General features: G+C 39.2%; 1 protein-coding gene across 3 annotated transcripts; it reads left to right on the top strand.

The window, feature by feature from the left end:
• Positions 1 to 4,087: 4,087 nt before the first annotated feature.
• lin28aa (lin-28 homolog Aa) lies at positions 4,088 to 17,354 on the top strand. Of its 3 annotated transcripts, none has more exons than XM_054621019.1 (4): positions 4,088 to 4,234; positions 5,117 to 5,289; positions 9,460 to 9,644; positions 13,110 to 17,354. In XM_054621019.1, exons 1-4 carry the CDS (start codon positions 4,225 to 4,227, stop codon positions 13,327 to 13,329), a joined length of 588 nt encoding a protein of 195 aa, XP_054476994.1. In that variant the 5' UTR covers positions 4,088 to 4,224; the 3' UTR covers positions 13,330 to 17,354. The 3 variants fall into 3 exon arrangements, with proteins under 3 accessions (XP_054476994.1, XP_054476993.1, XP_054476995.1); XM_054621018.1 differs by lacking the exon at positions 4,088 to 4,234 and adding an exon at positions 4,380 to 4,609; XM_054621020.1 differs by lacking the exon at positions 4,088 to 4,234 and adding an exon at positions 4,812 to 4,991.
• The last annotated feature ends 234 nt before the right edge of the window (positions 17,355 to 17,588 follow it).

Below are 17,588 nucleotides of genomic sequence, written 5' to 3'. Positions count from 1 at the left end.
GTTTGGATGGAGTGACAGGAGCTTTAAACTGCGTGGAAGGGACCAGGAGCACAAAAAAACAAAAACACACACCTCACAGCCTACGAGCTACTCTTCAAAGTGTCCTGCAAGGTAACTAGAAATGGCATAATCTTCTGAATTCATAACTGAAAAAGTAGCTACATGATTGCAGTCCCGTCGCAGCAGACTACTTGACGCAGTTGTCTGTTGGATTCTTAACTTTCTGCTGCTTCATGTCGTCCATTCTGCTCAGCTGCGTATTGCCCTTTTTTTTTTTTTTTTTGCCGCAACTCACTTCCTTCAGGTCTCCTTCTGCTTCATGTAACAGGAATAACCCAGTCCCGTGAGCGTGTTGTCCCTGCGGCTGTAACAGGGCGGATGATCGCTGTGCTGTTCTCACTGATCTCAGACCTGTTTATTCTCTGCGCTGCTTTTTTTTACTCCAGCCGGCTGCCGAGTCCCGCCCCAGAAGCCGATCCATGCACCTGACACCGGACACAGACAGACGACCGGCGTGGAGATGCTGTTCCCCGGTGATATCCAGAGGGGGTTTCCAGCCTCCGTGGTTGGCTGGTTTCTCCTCTAGACAACCCGTATTGGATGTCAAAGAGGCGGGGCTCGGCTGATCTCTGGTTTGGATTGTTACGCATGGCTGCGGAGCCTCGCACGACAGAAATATAGAAACAATAATAACCATCATCATGTGAATGCTGTCAGCACATCAGCAACAAAGATCAAGTAAGTAGGTTGTACTAGGGTCGCCATGACTCATCGTCTCTTGAGCACGATACACTATCTGCTGACATAATATTAACTTTATAGTCGAACCTCGAGTGGTTAATTGACTTCAGAGATGTACTGACATCTAGTGGCATTTTATATAATAAAACGTAAGGGCACTTCACCGTGCTGCCTTCAGGTACTGCAGGGAATTATGACATCTGGCTGTTGTGATGTCCAGTTTAATATGCAGAGAGAGTAGGGATGTTCTTCTTATCATTAATATTATTAAGAGATGGATATTAATATAAATAACAATACAATTTTAACAATAATAATAATAATAATAATAATAATTAAAAAAATACCCATGATAATTATTATAATAATATTATTATTATTATTATATTCCTTTATTGATCCCCATGGGGGAAATTCAAGTGTTGCAGCAGCTCAACTACACAGACACAGACAATAAATACACATACTATACAACTACACAGACAATAAATATACTTAATATTATTATACATCAGTGGGAATTTATTATAATTTATTGATGTATCTATGTTTGATCCAAGGCAAAATGTTCCTATAATCTTATTTATTACTGCCGGCTTTGAACAAAATGAAGGAGTTTCACTTTAATGCCATAAAGGGAAAAAATGGTCAATCTAAAAACAGTGGTCATCCGGATAAATTACGCAGCAGTCCATTAGCTCGGTGCCAAGATCTCACTGCTGGAGTCCAGCAGTGAGATCTTGGCTTCCGGCCAAAATAATCTGAGGCAGCACTTGGGAGGCACTGACCTCTCCATCTGGTTTAATGACACTTCATTAGGTTGTTTATAGCTACGCAGTTCGTTGTTTGTTTTTTTTGCGTAAAATTTGAATATAGAATAACTTCAATTATCAGTTCAATAAACTTAATTTCTCCTTTATTCGAGCACAATTGCTGTAAAAGGACTAAGTATATGCTGATTTTTTTTTTTTTTCCCAGATTGTTTTTGCACTTTTTTGCTGCCTCTATAATCTGGCCTCCAGGAAAGCATTGTGCTCAGGTTTAAAGCGGACTTTGATGCCGTGTTTAAGGCTCATGGTTATTATTGTGATTTTTCCAACTGTACCAACAATAAAAAAAAAAGACCGAGTAATTTAATGGTGTATCGTTTTTAGTAAACTTTCTTATGTCAGAATTATTAGTTAAAATCCCTAAAACTGATAAACCTACTTTCGGTTAACCCATTCTAAATCATTTTAAAACGTCGGAAAGTAGTAAAACAGGGATGCAGAGATACTTGTACAGCTTTAAAAACGCCATGATAAACTAAATTATGAAAATAATCATTACATTTTGCAGATTCATAAATACCACAGAAAAACCCTCTGGTCATTTTACATTTCAACATCCCGTAATAGATTCTAATTTTCCAAAACAAATAAAAACAAAAAATCCAATCAGGATAATGTATAAACATCGATTTGGTGAAGTGGGTGTGTTGGAGTTTATGGCAGAACATTTATGTTTCCTATAACTTTCTAATTCCTCCCTTCTTCTCTTCCTTCTGTATCCTTCAGGTCCAGGAGATGTTTCATTAAACCTGAGACCTTAGTTGGAGGTTCTGCTTCACATTATAATATTATATATCATAACCTCTATCTGGCCAAGGAGCATGTTAATAAACACATTTATTCCAAGAATTTTCAAGTTTCTTGAAAACAATTATTTACCACTTTAACGTATTGATATGGTGCAAATGGCTTTCCCTGATTTTTGTAGTTAACAATTCCATATATGGGGATATTTAATGCTGTCGATTATATAGCCTAATGTTTAGGGCCATATATATATATATATATATATATATATATATATATATATATGTATGTGCGTGTTGCGGGTCCACAAGGGGTCGTTGTGGTAGTTGTGATGAAATCGACAGGTCACCTCTGAAACATTCATCAAGCGTTATATACAAACACAGAGGTGGAGCTGTGCTTCCATTCACCAAAATAAGATTTAATTCAAATTAATCTCCACAGATAAATGGAACCAATTCAACTAGTGTTTTCCCTCACACACGTTGTAAATTAAGCTTTTCATTCAAACATAATTCACAAAAAACAAATATCAATATTGTAAAATAAATCGGGTTCATCCTTCAGATTTTAGTTGATATAATCTGAGCAAATACATTTTTCAAAAAGAAAGTATTCTTTCTATATATTATATTTTAATTTTGTTATCTTTAATTTAGTTATTTGATGTCAGCTATAGTTGTTAAAATGGTTTGTATTTCGTTTCCATTCATCCATTCATTGTAAAAAATAATTATCTTAGTTATCTTTTGGTCATTTCGGAGCTGGACTCTCACTCTCAGTTTGGATAAAAGATCACTTTCCTGTGTCTTTGATTCATCCATCACTCCACAAGGACACGAGTCAACGTTTTAACATGATGTGATCAATCACTATTGATCCATGAATTCGTTTGACCAGCTTGGCTTGTTTACATGTTGCCACCTTGAATCGTGGGGCCGTTTTAAAAAAATCGGTTCTTCCTTCTTTTTGTTTTGGTTATTTTCTATATTTGAAATCTCCTCCTCGGTTGTTTGAGTCAGTTTAGTTTCTCCTCTGCTGCGTGTGAAGACAACGCTTCCCCCTCCATGTTTCATCTGGATTAACACTGTTAGGACAACAGCCTACCAGCACACTGATCCCAAAGAAACGAAAGCACACACAACGAGAGACCATATGTGAGATGACATGCTGTACAATGAAGTAAATGTCAATATTTTCTTATAAAAACATAAACTTAACTAATTAAACCGAAACTGAATTTTAAAAAACGCGGGCGTTTGAAAACAGGCACTTCAGGCTCCACTAGTTTCATTTTCTCCCTCCCACCTTTGCTGCATGCATATAGATCACATTTTAAAGGGGGTTAAACAAAAAGGTTTTATTTATTTTTTTAATTGGGCTATTCTAGAGTCATAATCCAAGAGTCGTGATTGGGGAAATAGCTGAAAGCTTTAATGTTTTTACAGATAATGCAAAAAATCTTGCAAAAAAATAAATAAAAAAGGGCCTATTTGCTACAAATATTATTGTAAAAAAAAAAATAATAATAATTGTAAAATATGTAACTCACCTTACTATCAACTTACTGTGAGTTTAATTTAAGTCTTGATAGAAATGCCCTAAAAAATGTCACGAGGATGTGTCGCAAGAAGTGATTGGTCACCCTCCACATTTGAGCCCTTTCTATTACACAATATGCAATCTCTCCTTGGGGACTGTATAATTGTGAATCACGTGGACGTGGCCGAGAGTGTGTGTGTGTGTGGGGGGTTTGTTGGATGAGAAATGGTCATTTGTATTGACCAACAGAGCTGACCACTGCAGGAGAGAGAGAGGGAGACAGAGAGGGAGAGAGAGAGAGAGAAAGGGAGAAACGCGTTTCAGAAAAGAAAAAAAGACACTGGGAGTAAACTGGCCCACAAACATGGCAGAAGGTATGTTGGGAGCTTTTTTGTGGGAGTTATCTCTCCTGGCGTTGTTTCAGAGTTGTTGTTTTTTCTTTGAGGGGGTGGGGGGGGGGTTCTTCAGTAAAAACCCCTTGCCTGGTGACCCCCACCCCCTCCACCCCTCATTGTTTAGAGGGAATAGGTTGCCAGCCCCCTTCTGTTTACCTCCCTCTCCCGCTTTCCCCCTCTCCCTGCGCACTATCTGCGCTTCACAGCATTTTGCATGAAAGTGGCATTCTGTGAGGATTACCCAGTTTGAGGGCTAAAAAAAAAAAAAAGAGAAAAATACTGTAGCTTGGGTGCTAATTTTGACTCAAAGCAGAACTGAAGACATGGGCTCCGCTTCTCACCAGGAATTCCCAGGTTGAGTAACACAAATAAACAGCATTTTAGCTTCTTGGTTTTTTTTTTGGGGGGGGGGGGTGTATGAGTTAATTAAGTTGTATTTCTGGTGGGACTGTGTATCTGATAGCAGTAGAACATGTGTGTGGCATTGTTCACACACGTGATGTGCAGTACTTGTGTCTATCAATGCATTTCCAAAATGCTTTAGAGATTCTGAAATCATGCACATTTGCAGGATCACTTATTTTGCTCAAAGTTGTGGCATATACCTTGAGAAAGAAGGTGGTGTGTTATTCAGTTGTTTGGGTGAAATCACGCCATAGTGCAGCCTCAGCGTGTTTTACTCTCTCCATCGATTCATATTGACTGGTGCTGCAGCAACGCAAGACACTGGAGAAAAGTTTTTAAACCTTTTTGATTTTTTTTTTTTGATACAGTTCATGTAACATTTTGCAGGCTCACTGATGATTTGATTATTATTTTTTATTTTTTTTTGTGTTGGTAATCAAACATGTTTCATTGCAGGAGTGTGTAGGACCGAGGAGGATGAGGGACCGAGCACCGAGGAGGATTCACAGTCCTTCAACGGGGTCGGAATCTGTAAATGGTTCAACGTCCGCATGGGCTTCGGGTTCCTGTCCATGACCGACCGGGAGGGAGTGCCACTGGACGAACCGGTCGATGTGTTTGTCCATCAGGTACGATGACTTATGAAATGTGCGGAAACCCAACACTGATGGGACACGACCGACACTGCGAAAAGTAGCGAAAGAGTTCGTGCTGAAAGTCAAACTTCTCCTGAATCAAGGAATTTCTTGGCAAAAAAAACAAAAATGAGATCACCCCCACCTGTTTCCAATACAGCTTACGTTATTTTTTTTTTTTTTTTTGTATCGTCGAAACTAGTCAGCAATGACTCATTAGTCAAAGTTAAAAGATTCACCCGAAACAAACGGCGATATGAAGAATAAAAAAACAACAAAACTTAAAACGGTCTTACCAGGAGTTCCAATATGTTTAATAAAAACTTTAAATGATATGAGATATGTGAAACATGGTTTAGATGGGTGCCTTTTTTCGCAGTGTGGTGGGTGTTTCTCCCTCAGGGGACCACGTGTTGCTGCCGGCTTCCCTCGTGTTTTAAAAAGAAAAAAAAAAACTACATTTAATTAAGCTGTATTGGAAACAGGTGGGGGTGATCTCACTTTTTTTTTTCTATAGGGACACTGATCTAATGTGATGGAGAATTAAAGTGTGGTTAGATCTAAGACTAAACTAGTGTGGCATCAATACTTAAATGTTAAGTATAGATCACAGCGAGTGCTGTGTGAGCTGCATGGAAACTGATTCTTTAAAGAGAAGAAAGCGTGTCGATTAATTGCTCCTCTTCTGAACCTTTGTAACCATTTGTAAAGTCGATATTTGTTCTGTTTTTTTTTTTTTGTTGTAATATGATGAATTGAGTTTTCTTTTGTTTTTACAGTTAACGTTGCATCTTTTGAAGTGAAAGCTTTAACTTATTCAATCTCGGTTAATAGACAAATCATCTAAACATGATTATTGATCACTTATTTTTAAGGTTAAATATGCTTTAACACATACCCATGTCAGACAGCATTCATGATTTTTTTTTCTCCCCACACACTTAAGACAACCTAATCTAAACCTAAACCTAAATGTTTAAGAAAGGAGATGCACTTATGACTTCTGGTGACTAGTAGTTCTCTTGAATACCTATGTTGAATACACTTATTGTAAGTCGCTTTGGATAAAAGCGTCTGCTAAATGACTGTACTGTAATGTAATCAATTTACAGCTATTTCTGTGTGACTGCATGGGCTGGGAAAATTGTCATACTTGTAAAAAAGTGTAAATGTAGTTGTAGTTTTCAGGTTGGAGCTTATCGGATCAAAACTTTTTGTCATTCTTCACTTGAGGTTTGATTGTTTCTCAGTCTGAAGAGATAAAGGGGAAGTTTTCAGTTCTTCTCAGTTGAAACCATTTACCTTCTTGCATACAACTGGTGGAGTGGGTGGTAGAGAGGTGTGGGGGGTGCATTCCCCTCCTACTTTTCATGAGAGTGAGCGCCTCCATTGCTGTCTGATAAGATAAAGGCTTAGCATGTGAATGTGAGTCCCCACTAGCTGCCCATTCACCTCAAGGTTCCTGTCATAAAGTGATTAAAGGCTCTTTGCTGTCTGCTCAACCCCCCCACCCCCGTGTGTCTCATCAGAGTGTGTGTGTGGCACTGAGTTGGCTTTAAAGAGGAAAGGAGATCTCAGGGTTTTATTTTAGGTAAATGTTCTTATCCTCACCGTGCTACTACTTCCCAGGGCCTCATGCTGTGGAGACTTTTGTCTACCAACTTCAAAGATTTAACTTTATTTGCTAATGATGAAATTGAAGCTGTTTTTTATTTCCCATTTATTCCTTTAAGCTTGCATGTTCCCCCCTTTTTGTTGAAGCCAGTTTTCAGACCCACTTGAATCGGATTTTTTTTTTGTTAAGTTTGTGCTCCATGATGATGCATATAGTGAGATTTCATTGTGCTGTGCGGCTGTTGTAACTGAATTATTGTTTGACTATACACAGGAAGTTGCTGCCTGATTAATCATAATGCAAACCCAAACATGAGTCGATGTGAGGGGTTTGGTGCTCCATTGGTTTCTGATTCAAAAGAAAATGGAGATGAATGGATGGTTTTACAAGAAGTATAAAATGAACTGCCATTATATGCATCTTAAAAAACATCCTGTTTCTCTGTCATGAAAGTAAGATGATCGTTGCTGCAGATACATAACAGGAGGCTCAAATTGAGAGAGAAAATGCTCACTGCTTCACTGAAGTAATAACCTCATTTGCTCTCAATTTATCCGCAAGAAATGCGTATCCAATGACTTACTTCACTCTCTGTCAATAGAAATGTAAGAGACACGTGTGTCAATGATGGATGTATAGGGGTTATGGCAACGAAAAAGGCCTCATCCCTAAAATTAGTGGCCGCGTGTCAAGGAAAATTAACTCCCAGGGTCCACTGGCCTTTGTGCAGGTGGACAAAAGAGCCATGCATCCGAATGAAGCACCCCTCGGCCGTGACCGAGCCCCTCTTTGTCTCAGCAGCAGTCCTGCTATTGTCCCTCGCTGCTCTGATGTCTTTCTCTGCCTCACTTGGCTTCCAGACACATTCTGGACAGAGTTTTCAGTACTCGTAATGCCCCCATATCAGATCCTTAAAGGTAGAAAAGGCCCCAACCTCATCTGTACCTGAATCTGTGTGTGGATAACCTGATGTGGGCATGTGGCCGGTGAGGGTCCGTTATGGGGGTGGGGAAGGTCACACACGGAAGAGGAAGTGGGTTAACAGTCACCAGGGCAGAGAGGCCTGACGGGATAGGGACTATGCAGACGTCCATGTTGCCACTCAGATGTCATGGCTGACCAATTGTGTTGATCAGGACTTTGCAGCAGATGCTCAATTGTGAGTTATAGGATTAGAGGAGGTTGTGGTTGTTGTTGCTTTTTCTAATTGCAGAGTACAATGCCAATTCCCAGATCATTAAGCTATTGAATGCTTTAATTGATCCCTTTGGATTTGTTCTAAAGCAGATCCCAGACTTTTCCTCACAATAAACCGTGTGCTTTGAGAAGCTTTGTTTGATCCCCGGCTGTTTTGACAGACGCAGAATGCAGACAGTTGATTATAATGTAACTTTACTTAAAAGGAAAATGGGATGAATGTCTATCAAAACAAACCGGTTTCACCATGGATCTTTCTTTTTATGTCTAGTTGTGACATCTCGCACTGAGGGAATTTTTAGATCGGGGTTTCCCGTGTTGTGTTAGCCTAAGCTGCTCCACACCTTTCCTTAATCGCTCATCTCTTTTCTTTGGTATCGGAAATGTTTCTGGCGAGACGAGTAGAAAAACCTCAGGTGAACATTGTTTCAGTGAATATGTAGCTAAATTAGTTTTTACTCTTAGCATATTCAAACCTTACTATTGTTGATCGATTAACCAAACACACCTCTCCAATGTTTCGCCAAAAATAAGATGCCACATATTTAAGCACTGATATAAATAGGCAGATATCAATCATTTGCGCTTTCCATCAACTTTTATCTTTCATGTCTCTCTGCCAAACAACTATCCAAGGAATGTCCCCCTGACCCCCCAACCTCCCAGAGAAGCTACGCTGCCTTCTCACCCCAACCCCCAACCACAGCACTAACCCCTGCATCCTGCAGTTTAGGGCTAGTGGTGCTGGTGGTCAGTATGTTGGTGGAGCTTTGTGATGTGGCTGAGAAGAGAGGGATTGGGTGGGGGCAGCAGTGTGGAATGCTGCTCCTCCATAGGGGGGGGATGGGTTGAAGGTTATCCTCGTCAGGTTTACCACTCAAACACAGCGAGAAAGACAAAGCAGCCCTAAGACAACAGGGCCTTTTAAGCAGGGCAGTATTTGTACAAACTGACCTGTAAAGTGGGAACCGCAAGCATTGTGGTGCTTGTTTGTTTTATTAAGGTAATAATCACCTTAAATACCTGATAAGTCCTATCAGGCTCTGATGATATCACACAGCGAAGAATGCGTGGGGGTTCTTCACAAGGGCCAATGTGGAGGTGATTTGGACTCTGGTCATATAATATAGAAGGTTATCACAATATATATATATATATATATATATATATATATATATATATATATATACATCCCCCTAAGAATTATCTTCTATATTTCTGTGATGGGGAAAAAGAGTGAAAAAATGTACTCGTCTTTTCTTTCTCAAACCTAAGTCAACACATAACTGGAGTTCCCCAAACACACAGACAATAACTTTGATGCTAAATCCTCTTCCTGTGTTTCCTTTCAGAGCAAGTTGCACATGGAGGGCTTCCGCAGCCTGAAGGAGGGCGAGGCAGTCGAGTTTACCTTCAAGAAGTCGTCGAAGGGCCTTGAGTCGCAGAGAGTTACTGGACCAGGTGGCATCCACTGTGTGGGCAGTGAAAGGAGACCCAAAGGCAAGAAGGTCCAGAAGCGACGTTCAAAGGGAGATAGGTAAGCAGGGATGAACTGGGAAAGACATTTAATGAATGCCAGCAGTGCGGCGTTCTAAACCTGTAAAGAAACACTTTGCAGTTTATCTGAAACTTATTTGGAGATACTTGGTTTTTAAGAATCAGAGGCTTTATTTCCACTAACAGTCCTTGTTGTGTCCAGTTTGGATCAGATATACTATGGTATTTCAGTTTCTCCCCATTTTCCTTCCTCTTTCTCGACCCCAACCCCCCACCTCCAGCCCAAGCAAGGGTCACAGCAGCAGGCTTGACGTGTGACCTGGATCAATAACTGTTTAAATCTGCTGGCCCCTAGTGAATTCACGCCCACTGACTCCCTCTCTCTTCCTAAACCTTCCGAAAACCATCAATTTGATTTGAAATTCCAAAACCAGTCATGCTTTGAGTAACCTAAACATTCATGTGGGTAATTCCAGCACTTTCTCTTCTCTATAGAATGAGGGATTTTTACAAACTCCATGTCATAGTCAGTCCTCAGTACTGAAAAGGAAGATTTATATTTTTGTTTGATCTGAGCCTTAACACGATTCCTGAAAAAGTAGTTTCATGAGTTCAGGTCCTGAGAAAGTTACAAAAGTGCCCAAAAACTTAATGATCAATCTACAAATGTTAATTTTTTTAATTTCTCCTGAAGATTTGAGGGGCTTCATGCAAAGGCAACAACATCCCTCCAAGTGAAAGAAAGAAGGGCCAACGGGGCCTTGATTTTAAGTCATTCTTTGAATATCAATAAAGCACAGGGTTAGAGGTGTATCAACTTCACCCCCCTGTCAGTTGTGATTAGAGCCAGAGAGTAGTCAGTGTGAGAACAGAGATCATTACTGCCCCAAAGAGTCCTGGGAGGCCCGCGGTGGCTCAATAACTCTCTTTGACCACACTGATCCATGGATAAGATATCGTACCCCTTTAGCGTATTCTATAATGCAACTGAATGGTGTTTCATTGGTTCACATACGATTGGTTGATCATAACCAATAGTCAGATATCATTTGGACAGAGGCAAGGAATACATTCTAGTTCTTATTTTGTGTTTTGCCAACTAAAGTGAACAGCTGTTTTTCTAAGTCTACATTTTAAAGACCACCTTTGTGAGTGTGTGTTTATTTATATATTATATATATATATATATATATATATATATATATATATTTATGTTAAATGGACAGGGGATTTCCCCCACCCTCAGTAACACACACACACACACACACACACACACACACACATATATATATATATATATATATATATATATATATATGTATATATATGTGTATATGTATATGTTACTGAGGGTGGGGAAAAATCCCCTGTCCATTTAATTGATAACAGATGTAAGAGCCTGGGCAAGGGGGTGAAAGGTCACTGTTGTCATGGCAACAGTGTATGAGTAAATGCAAGAGGGCTGGGATGGGATTGGGGGTTAGAGAACTGAGGAGAGGGTGGGGAGGGCAAGGTTCAGAGGTCATTACTGCAGCTTTTTTAGACAAAGGGACCACTTCCCCTTCCCTCCACTTGCCTCCTGATGGATGCCGCTGTGGGGAGCCTCTGTGATGTAACGGTATAGACCTTGACACCACCCCAACTGCCACACTGACCCCTCGGCAGGCGCCCTCCTCAAACGTCATCTGCTGCTACAATGGTTGCAGGGGGGCCGCAGTGGCACAGAGTGACCGCCTCACTCCCACTACCCATCTGTCTTCCGCCCTTGCACGCGTGGCCATTCTATAGAATATGTCCAAACAGAGGAGGCCGATGGCGTCCGTGATGGCTCCCGCTGACCCCTCATGGTGTCCATTTCTAAAGTTCAATGCCGATGAAACGGATGTCTTAGTTTGATACAATAGAGTCCAAAGTGGGGAAGCCATGGCAGTGACAAAATGACAAATAGGACAAGCTGTTCACGATACTTTGAGATATTAGTCATGGTATCCATACCAGGTCCATGAAAATATATGAGCCGTGCCCCTTGAAAGTGTAATATATTGGATTCATAGCATAAATATACTAGCAAGCAAATATTTGCTATGTAGAGATATAATGGAGAGATATCTATTTGAGCAGAGAATGAGGTCTTTAGTTGTAGTCCGAGTTTTGCCTTGCTTAGTTGACGAAGCCGGGCCGGCAATACGTGCCTTTTAGTGCATGTGAGCGTGCCCTACTGGTTAGCTTACAGTTGCGGCTCTGGACTGTGTTCATGATGCCCTCCCGACCGCATCGTCACAGAAGCCTAGCACCCATCCACTCATTCACCCTCAGATAAACACTGATAACTATTTCAGCACTTTGCAATAGTTTGTACTGTAAGTGCTATTAGCAGCGTTAGCTACGAGACACTAGCCCAGCCGTCACCATGTTGACAGCCGTTTAGAGGCAAATGAAATGCTCCCAACTTTGTATAAATAGCCTTGAATTATTTGAATTGGTAGTAGTCCTCTTCAATTGTAAAACCTTTTCACAAAAATTCTGCTTAGCAAAAAGTTGTTAGTGAGATTTCACGAATTTCAGTGGTGATTTAAAAACATCTAAGAAATGGTATATGTTGTTAGATGTTCTGACCCGGTGTGCTCCTCCACACAGCAATGTGCTGTGACCTAAAATGCCCTTTCAAGGTTTATGACTAAACACAAATTTAAGTAATTCCAGGTGAAATGTTGCCATCTAGTGGAAAACATGTGCAACTTAAAATGCCCCTTCACTCAATAATGTGCTTTGTTCATTGTTACTTTGTTTGGATTTTTACCTTCACTTTGCAGAATTATGTTATGTGCACAGTGTCACACTAGAAGGCTGTTTTCACATTAATCTGTTGAAGGATTAAAGTTTCCCTGTTTGTCTTAAAACGCACTTGCATGATTTTTGTGACATCACAAAAAGTTTGGAAGCCAATCAGGGATCAGTATGCCGTATGTGCCATGTCTTGCATCCATCTGTTTTGAAATTAAGTTGAGGATTTAGGATTTTACAATGAGCGTGAAGGAGTATGTGCACAAAATGAATGGAACTTCTTAGTGAAAAATCACGTTATAAAAGACGGCCTGTTTTTTCTTTTTGTCTCCAAGCATTCTGGGAAGGATCTTTAAATCAATACTTTTATATTAACAATGATTCACATGACTACTTGTATGTAAAGTGGGATGACTTGTATAAGCCACAGAGACTAATCTGCAGTTTCCTTTAACTCTATGGAACTGCAGATGTCTAAAGCAAAATAGCTGACAGACACAGTTACCAACTAGCCGGAGAACATAGTGATGTATTTAGCATCTAAACCGCAATATATTTCCCACTAAGAGATACAATGTGTGAATATTGGACTTTGCTGGGTTGCCAGAAGCATAACAGCTTAAAATCTGTCATAATGTTGTTCTGTTGGATGTGTAAATAAGCCCGTCATTTTATGTGCAAGCACACAATACATGAGACTAAATACTCTCTGCTCTTGTAGGTGCTACAACTGCGGAGGCCTGGACCACCACGCCAAAGAGTGCAAGTTACCCCCCCAGCCCAAGAAGTGCCATTTCTGCCAGAGCATCGACCACATGGTTGCCAACTGCCCAATCAAAGCACAACAGTCCTCACCAGGTTCTCAGGGAAAACCGTCCCCCTCGAAAGGAGACGAGGAGGAGCACAGCCATCCGGCACCGCCTCCCGAGACCTCCGATTAAGCGAGAAAATGTGGGCAACACTGACGCCGGGGGAAGCACAGAGGCCAATCAAACTGCTTTGATGGAGAGACGGGACACGTGGATCCCCTCCCACCTGTCGAAAGCTGCTTTTGGAACTACCTCAGGTTAAAAACAAATTGTTGATGAAGAATGTTGCTGATGTTTTTTTGTTGTTGTTTGTTTTTCAGTTGGTGTAATACACACTCAGGAATACTGCTATATTATTGCACTCAGGACGCTTTCTAAATGTTCGAATCACTGCTGTTGCTTGAGGGGTTTAAGATTGTAGTGAGCAATGCCATATAACGGGTTATCTTGATGAGTTTTTGTAGAATCTGTTTTGTTTTATGTGATACTGTGCCTCTCCTGTGGGCATTATACCTCTTCTGTTTTTGCGAAAATACTCAGTTATTGTGTTTTAGTTATAGAGTTACACTTTTGCTGCCTTACCATTTTAGTCTCCTCCCTGACTGTTACACCTCAACATCCAACAGAGACGAGACAGTGGGTACCTCTGTAGTGAATGATAGTTTGCATATGGCATGGGGAAGGGGAGGGTTCGGGGAAAACACATGGGACGGGTTTTAGGGTATAGCTATAGGCCATGTATTGGCATCTGCCAATATTGCAATTGACCATCCAGTTTGCCTGGGGCCAAATGAATGTCAGACCAGAAGGGGTTTTCCAGCTTTTGGTCAGAGTTATTGTTTTTGTCAATTCATTACTTTCATCCATCGCTTTGCTGGCTGTCTAAAGGTGCACAGTCTACCTCGTTGGTGCATGTTGGGTCTGCTACCAAAACTGTCATACTAACTGCTGATGGTTACCAAATATTCTCAGAATACAGCTTTGGAGATTTTGATATGAATTGGGATTAAATCAAATCCTCTTTGCACTACAGTATTTACACAGCATTGCCATTAGTTATAGAAATCCATTAGAGCTAGGGTTGGTTTTGATCTGATATTTGTTGAAATTGACAGCAATCAATAAACACAACAAAATAGACAATAAAAATCTTGCTTTGGAGGGATGCCTGAAGGGATGGGCTCTCCATGTTTCTGACTCTTGCTAAATTTAGCAACTTTTGGAGCTAGTGCTGCTGGCTACTTTCATAGGAAAAGAGATGGCAACAGTGAGCTGTGTTATGAGGTTGGATAATTTTATTTAAAATAGCTTTTCTTGCTTGGTTTCCGACATTTCCAACCTTAACTTTAAAGAGCTACCTGAAAATGCTGTATGTTAGTTTGGGAAATTATAGAAATTGTTGGTCGCTCAGAGTGGCAATAAACTTGTTGTCACCACTATTTGTTAAGGAAAGTCAGATCTATAGACTGGGTGTTACTCTTAAAGTCTCAACCACAGAGGGCAGCAAAACACCATTTTTCAGCCTGCTGTTAAGTTACTGTTTTACCTTTTCTGCAGCTTAGTCAACTTTCCAACAACAGTATGTTCTCATTCCATTGGCTGCTGTGTAAAATACTGCTGCTTTATAATTACATCATTTTGGATTTAATAGAATTCCAACCATTGTGGTACTAAACCCAATATATCATCACACATAATAAGATACTTGACCTGGACTGAGTTATTGAGTGGTCCAGCTAGCTCTCCTCTTGAAACTTGAATAAAATGAGGCAAAATTAGAGATGATGTTGCCAGTGAGAAGGCTGGCATTTTTGTTTTACTGTATATCCACTGTGATCCATTTCTAGGTAGTTATTTAAGACATTACCTCCCTATAACCCTTAGTAGGGTAATAGCTCAGGAACAACAAGCCTGCACAGAGGAGCATGTAGAACTAGCTAGCTAATCAGCATTTTACTCCAGTTTTACAGGAGACGCTGACGACTTTTCCAACCAAATAATATATATGTAAAATTATTCTAAAGCCTTTAAAAAAAAAAAAGTCATACTAATTTATTTTCATCCAATAGCGCTGCCGCTTCTCCCTCTGCTCCTGTTGAAGCCTCTCAGCAATTATTGTTTTAGTAGACTTAAAACAACTGCCAAATGTCATTCACAGCTATATATGACTGGAGAATATATTTGAGTCACACATTTTTAACATCAAGGTACTCGTATAACTTTGTACATATGTGCTTGATAAATCACTGTCATTGTCCTTTACAATAATTCAATGCAGTATGAATGCAGTGTAACAGTAATATATTGCAACACAAAAACAATATACAGTACATACTGTGCAGGTACATAGAATTATGAGGACTGACGTAAACTGTGAGTTTATTTTACTTTCTTTACCTTGTATGATTTTTATTTTTTTTATTATTCTGTTTTTATTAACAATGAACCTTTTGGAAGAGAGTTCCATTGTTATTCCTATCTATCTATGCCAAAACCAATGCAATGTTACTCTGCACTAATCATGTGTAAGATGCATTAATATTTTTTTTTTATATTCAGTTTAATCTCTTTTTTTTTTATATGTTACATGTTTTATATTATATTTTTTTGATTTTCATATACCACATACAGTCGGTCGCTGGATAGGGAAAAACACTCAACTCCACTCTTAGGCTCATCTCAGGAATGCCAATCTGAAAACTCAGGGAATACTTCAGATTGATTTGAGTCAAGGTGTGTTTATACAAGAAAAATAAGAGACTGAGTGTTTATCCGCATGATGTGAAGCGTAGAACAAAGATGCCAAAGTAAAATGGGGTTAGAAATGTCTTGGTACAGCAGTTTCTTTTTTATTTTGAAGAAAAAAACTAAGATTATGGCCAAAAAAAAGCAATGAATACAAATGATGTGAAATGGATGTGATTGAGATTCATAAGCTTTTTGATTCCTTTACTTAGTCAACTTCATGCACCCAGTTTGATGATGTTCTTTATAGTGTATCCTCTTTGAAATTACTTGACATGATATGACATAATATGAAGAAAATGTTCCACTATTATTGTATTTTTTTCCTCTATAATCGTTGTAGATGGGGATGTAGTAGAATGTTGTTAAAGGGATTGGGGCTAGTAGTATATAATCCGGGGTTGTCTCATCTCAACACATGGCCGATACTTGGTGTATTCAGACTATCAATGCTTAAGACAAAAATAATGTGTCATGGATGATTTAACACTCAAATATTGTGTCATACTCTGCTGTTAGGTGGTGTTTAAATAACTTTAAGAAATGATGAAAAAAAAAAAAACTGTCTAACTCAGGATGTGAAAAGACGGAAAGATTGTTAAAATAAGTGCTCTGATTAGATGGAATGCTTTACTGTTGTGTATTTTTATGTTGAATTTACCATTTTATGATTTTAGTGCCAGTATATCCTCTAACTTGATCACTTTCCTTTCTCTCCATTTAAAAAGGGAAACAAGTGGATGACTTTTGTTATTAATCTCTGTGATTAACTTTCTTAAAAATCCCTGAAACCACTGACTGACTCATTTGTCAAACATATTAATTGGATTCTGACACCCACTGTTTAGATAAAAGTTAAATGAAAGTGTTGTATTGTAATGTATGCAATATTCTGCTGTACTCATGTTTTCAAAGTATCATTTGGGAACTGAAGTCCATGAGAAAAATTCTGATTGCAACAAACATGTTTGACCCCTCAGTGGTGTGTTATTGAAATTTGTTTATTCAAGTGTTGGATTGCTCAATTAAACCTTGAAAATCCAAGGACTTGTTAGATTATGTGCCCAGGGCAGCATTTGAAGCACATAAATAGCGTTCTGTATCACAGTTTGCATTATGTGTGTTTTTCATGGTATATCAGGTATGTGACCATCAGCCATTTCATCTTTGGAGTATCTTATAAGATCAGGGTAACCAGAAAGAATATCTGTTATCAGATAATTGGCTAGAGCATGAGCAGAAAATTTGCATTCATCACTCATGAATGTATCAGTGTTTACTGCCGTAAAACATTTATCTTGATCCATCTTATCTTGATTTAATGAATATCTTTTCAATGAGCAGCATGTAGGCTTTTCAAAGTATTCAATGATAATGTTTCTATATGTTAAGATCTGCTTCATTTCCTAGTAAATACGTCAATAATCATGTGTCCTTTTGCCTGTTTTTTCTTGCTCTTAGAGCAGATACTGTAAACAACTAAGATTGCAACTAAAAATCTTGCATTCAAAATCTAAGCCAAATGGATTGTTATAATACAACACAAATGTCACCAAATGTTATGGTTTGATTAAGTCTTAAGTGAGTTTTCTATTACATATGAGTAAAGCTGTTTATTTATTAGAAATGGTAAACATAAAGAAGGC

This window comes from Anoplopoma fimbria, chromosome 20 (assembly GCF_027596085.1).
Source record: "Anoplopoma fimbria isolate UVic2021 breed Golden Eagle Sablefish chromosome 20, Afim_UVic_2022, whole genome shotgun sequence".
Taxonomy (NCBI): domain Eukaryota; kingdom Metazoa; phylum Chordata; class Actinopteri; order Perciformes; family Anoplopomatidae; genus Anoplopoma; species Anoplopoma fimbria.
Note: the sequence above shows the minus strand (reverse complement) of the source record. Positions and strands in the feature narration are given on the sequence as shown.

Coding starts and splice junctions, on each gene's coding strand:
- lin28aa (XM_054621018.1), top strand. CDS start 4,579: ATGGGCTCCGCTTCTCACCAGGAATTCCCAG. Junction 4,610..5,116: donor TTCTCACCAGGAATTCCCAG/GTTGAGTAACAC, acceptor GTTTCATTGCAG/GAGTGTGTAGGACCGAGGAG. Junction 9,645..13,109: donor CGACGTTCAAAGGGAGATAG/GTAAGCAGGGAT, acceptor CTGCTCTTGTAG/GTGCTACAACTGCGGAGGCC.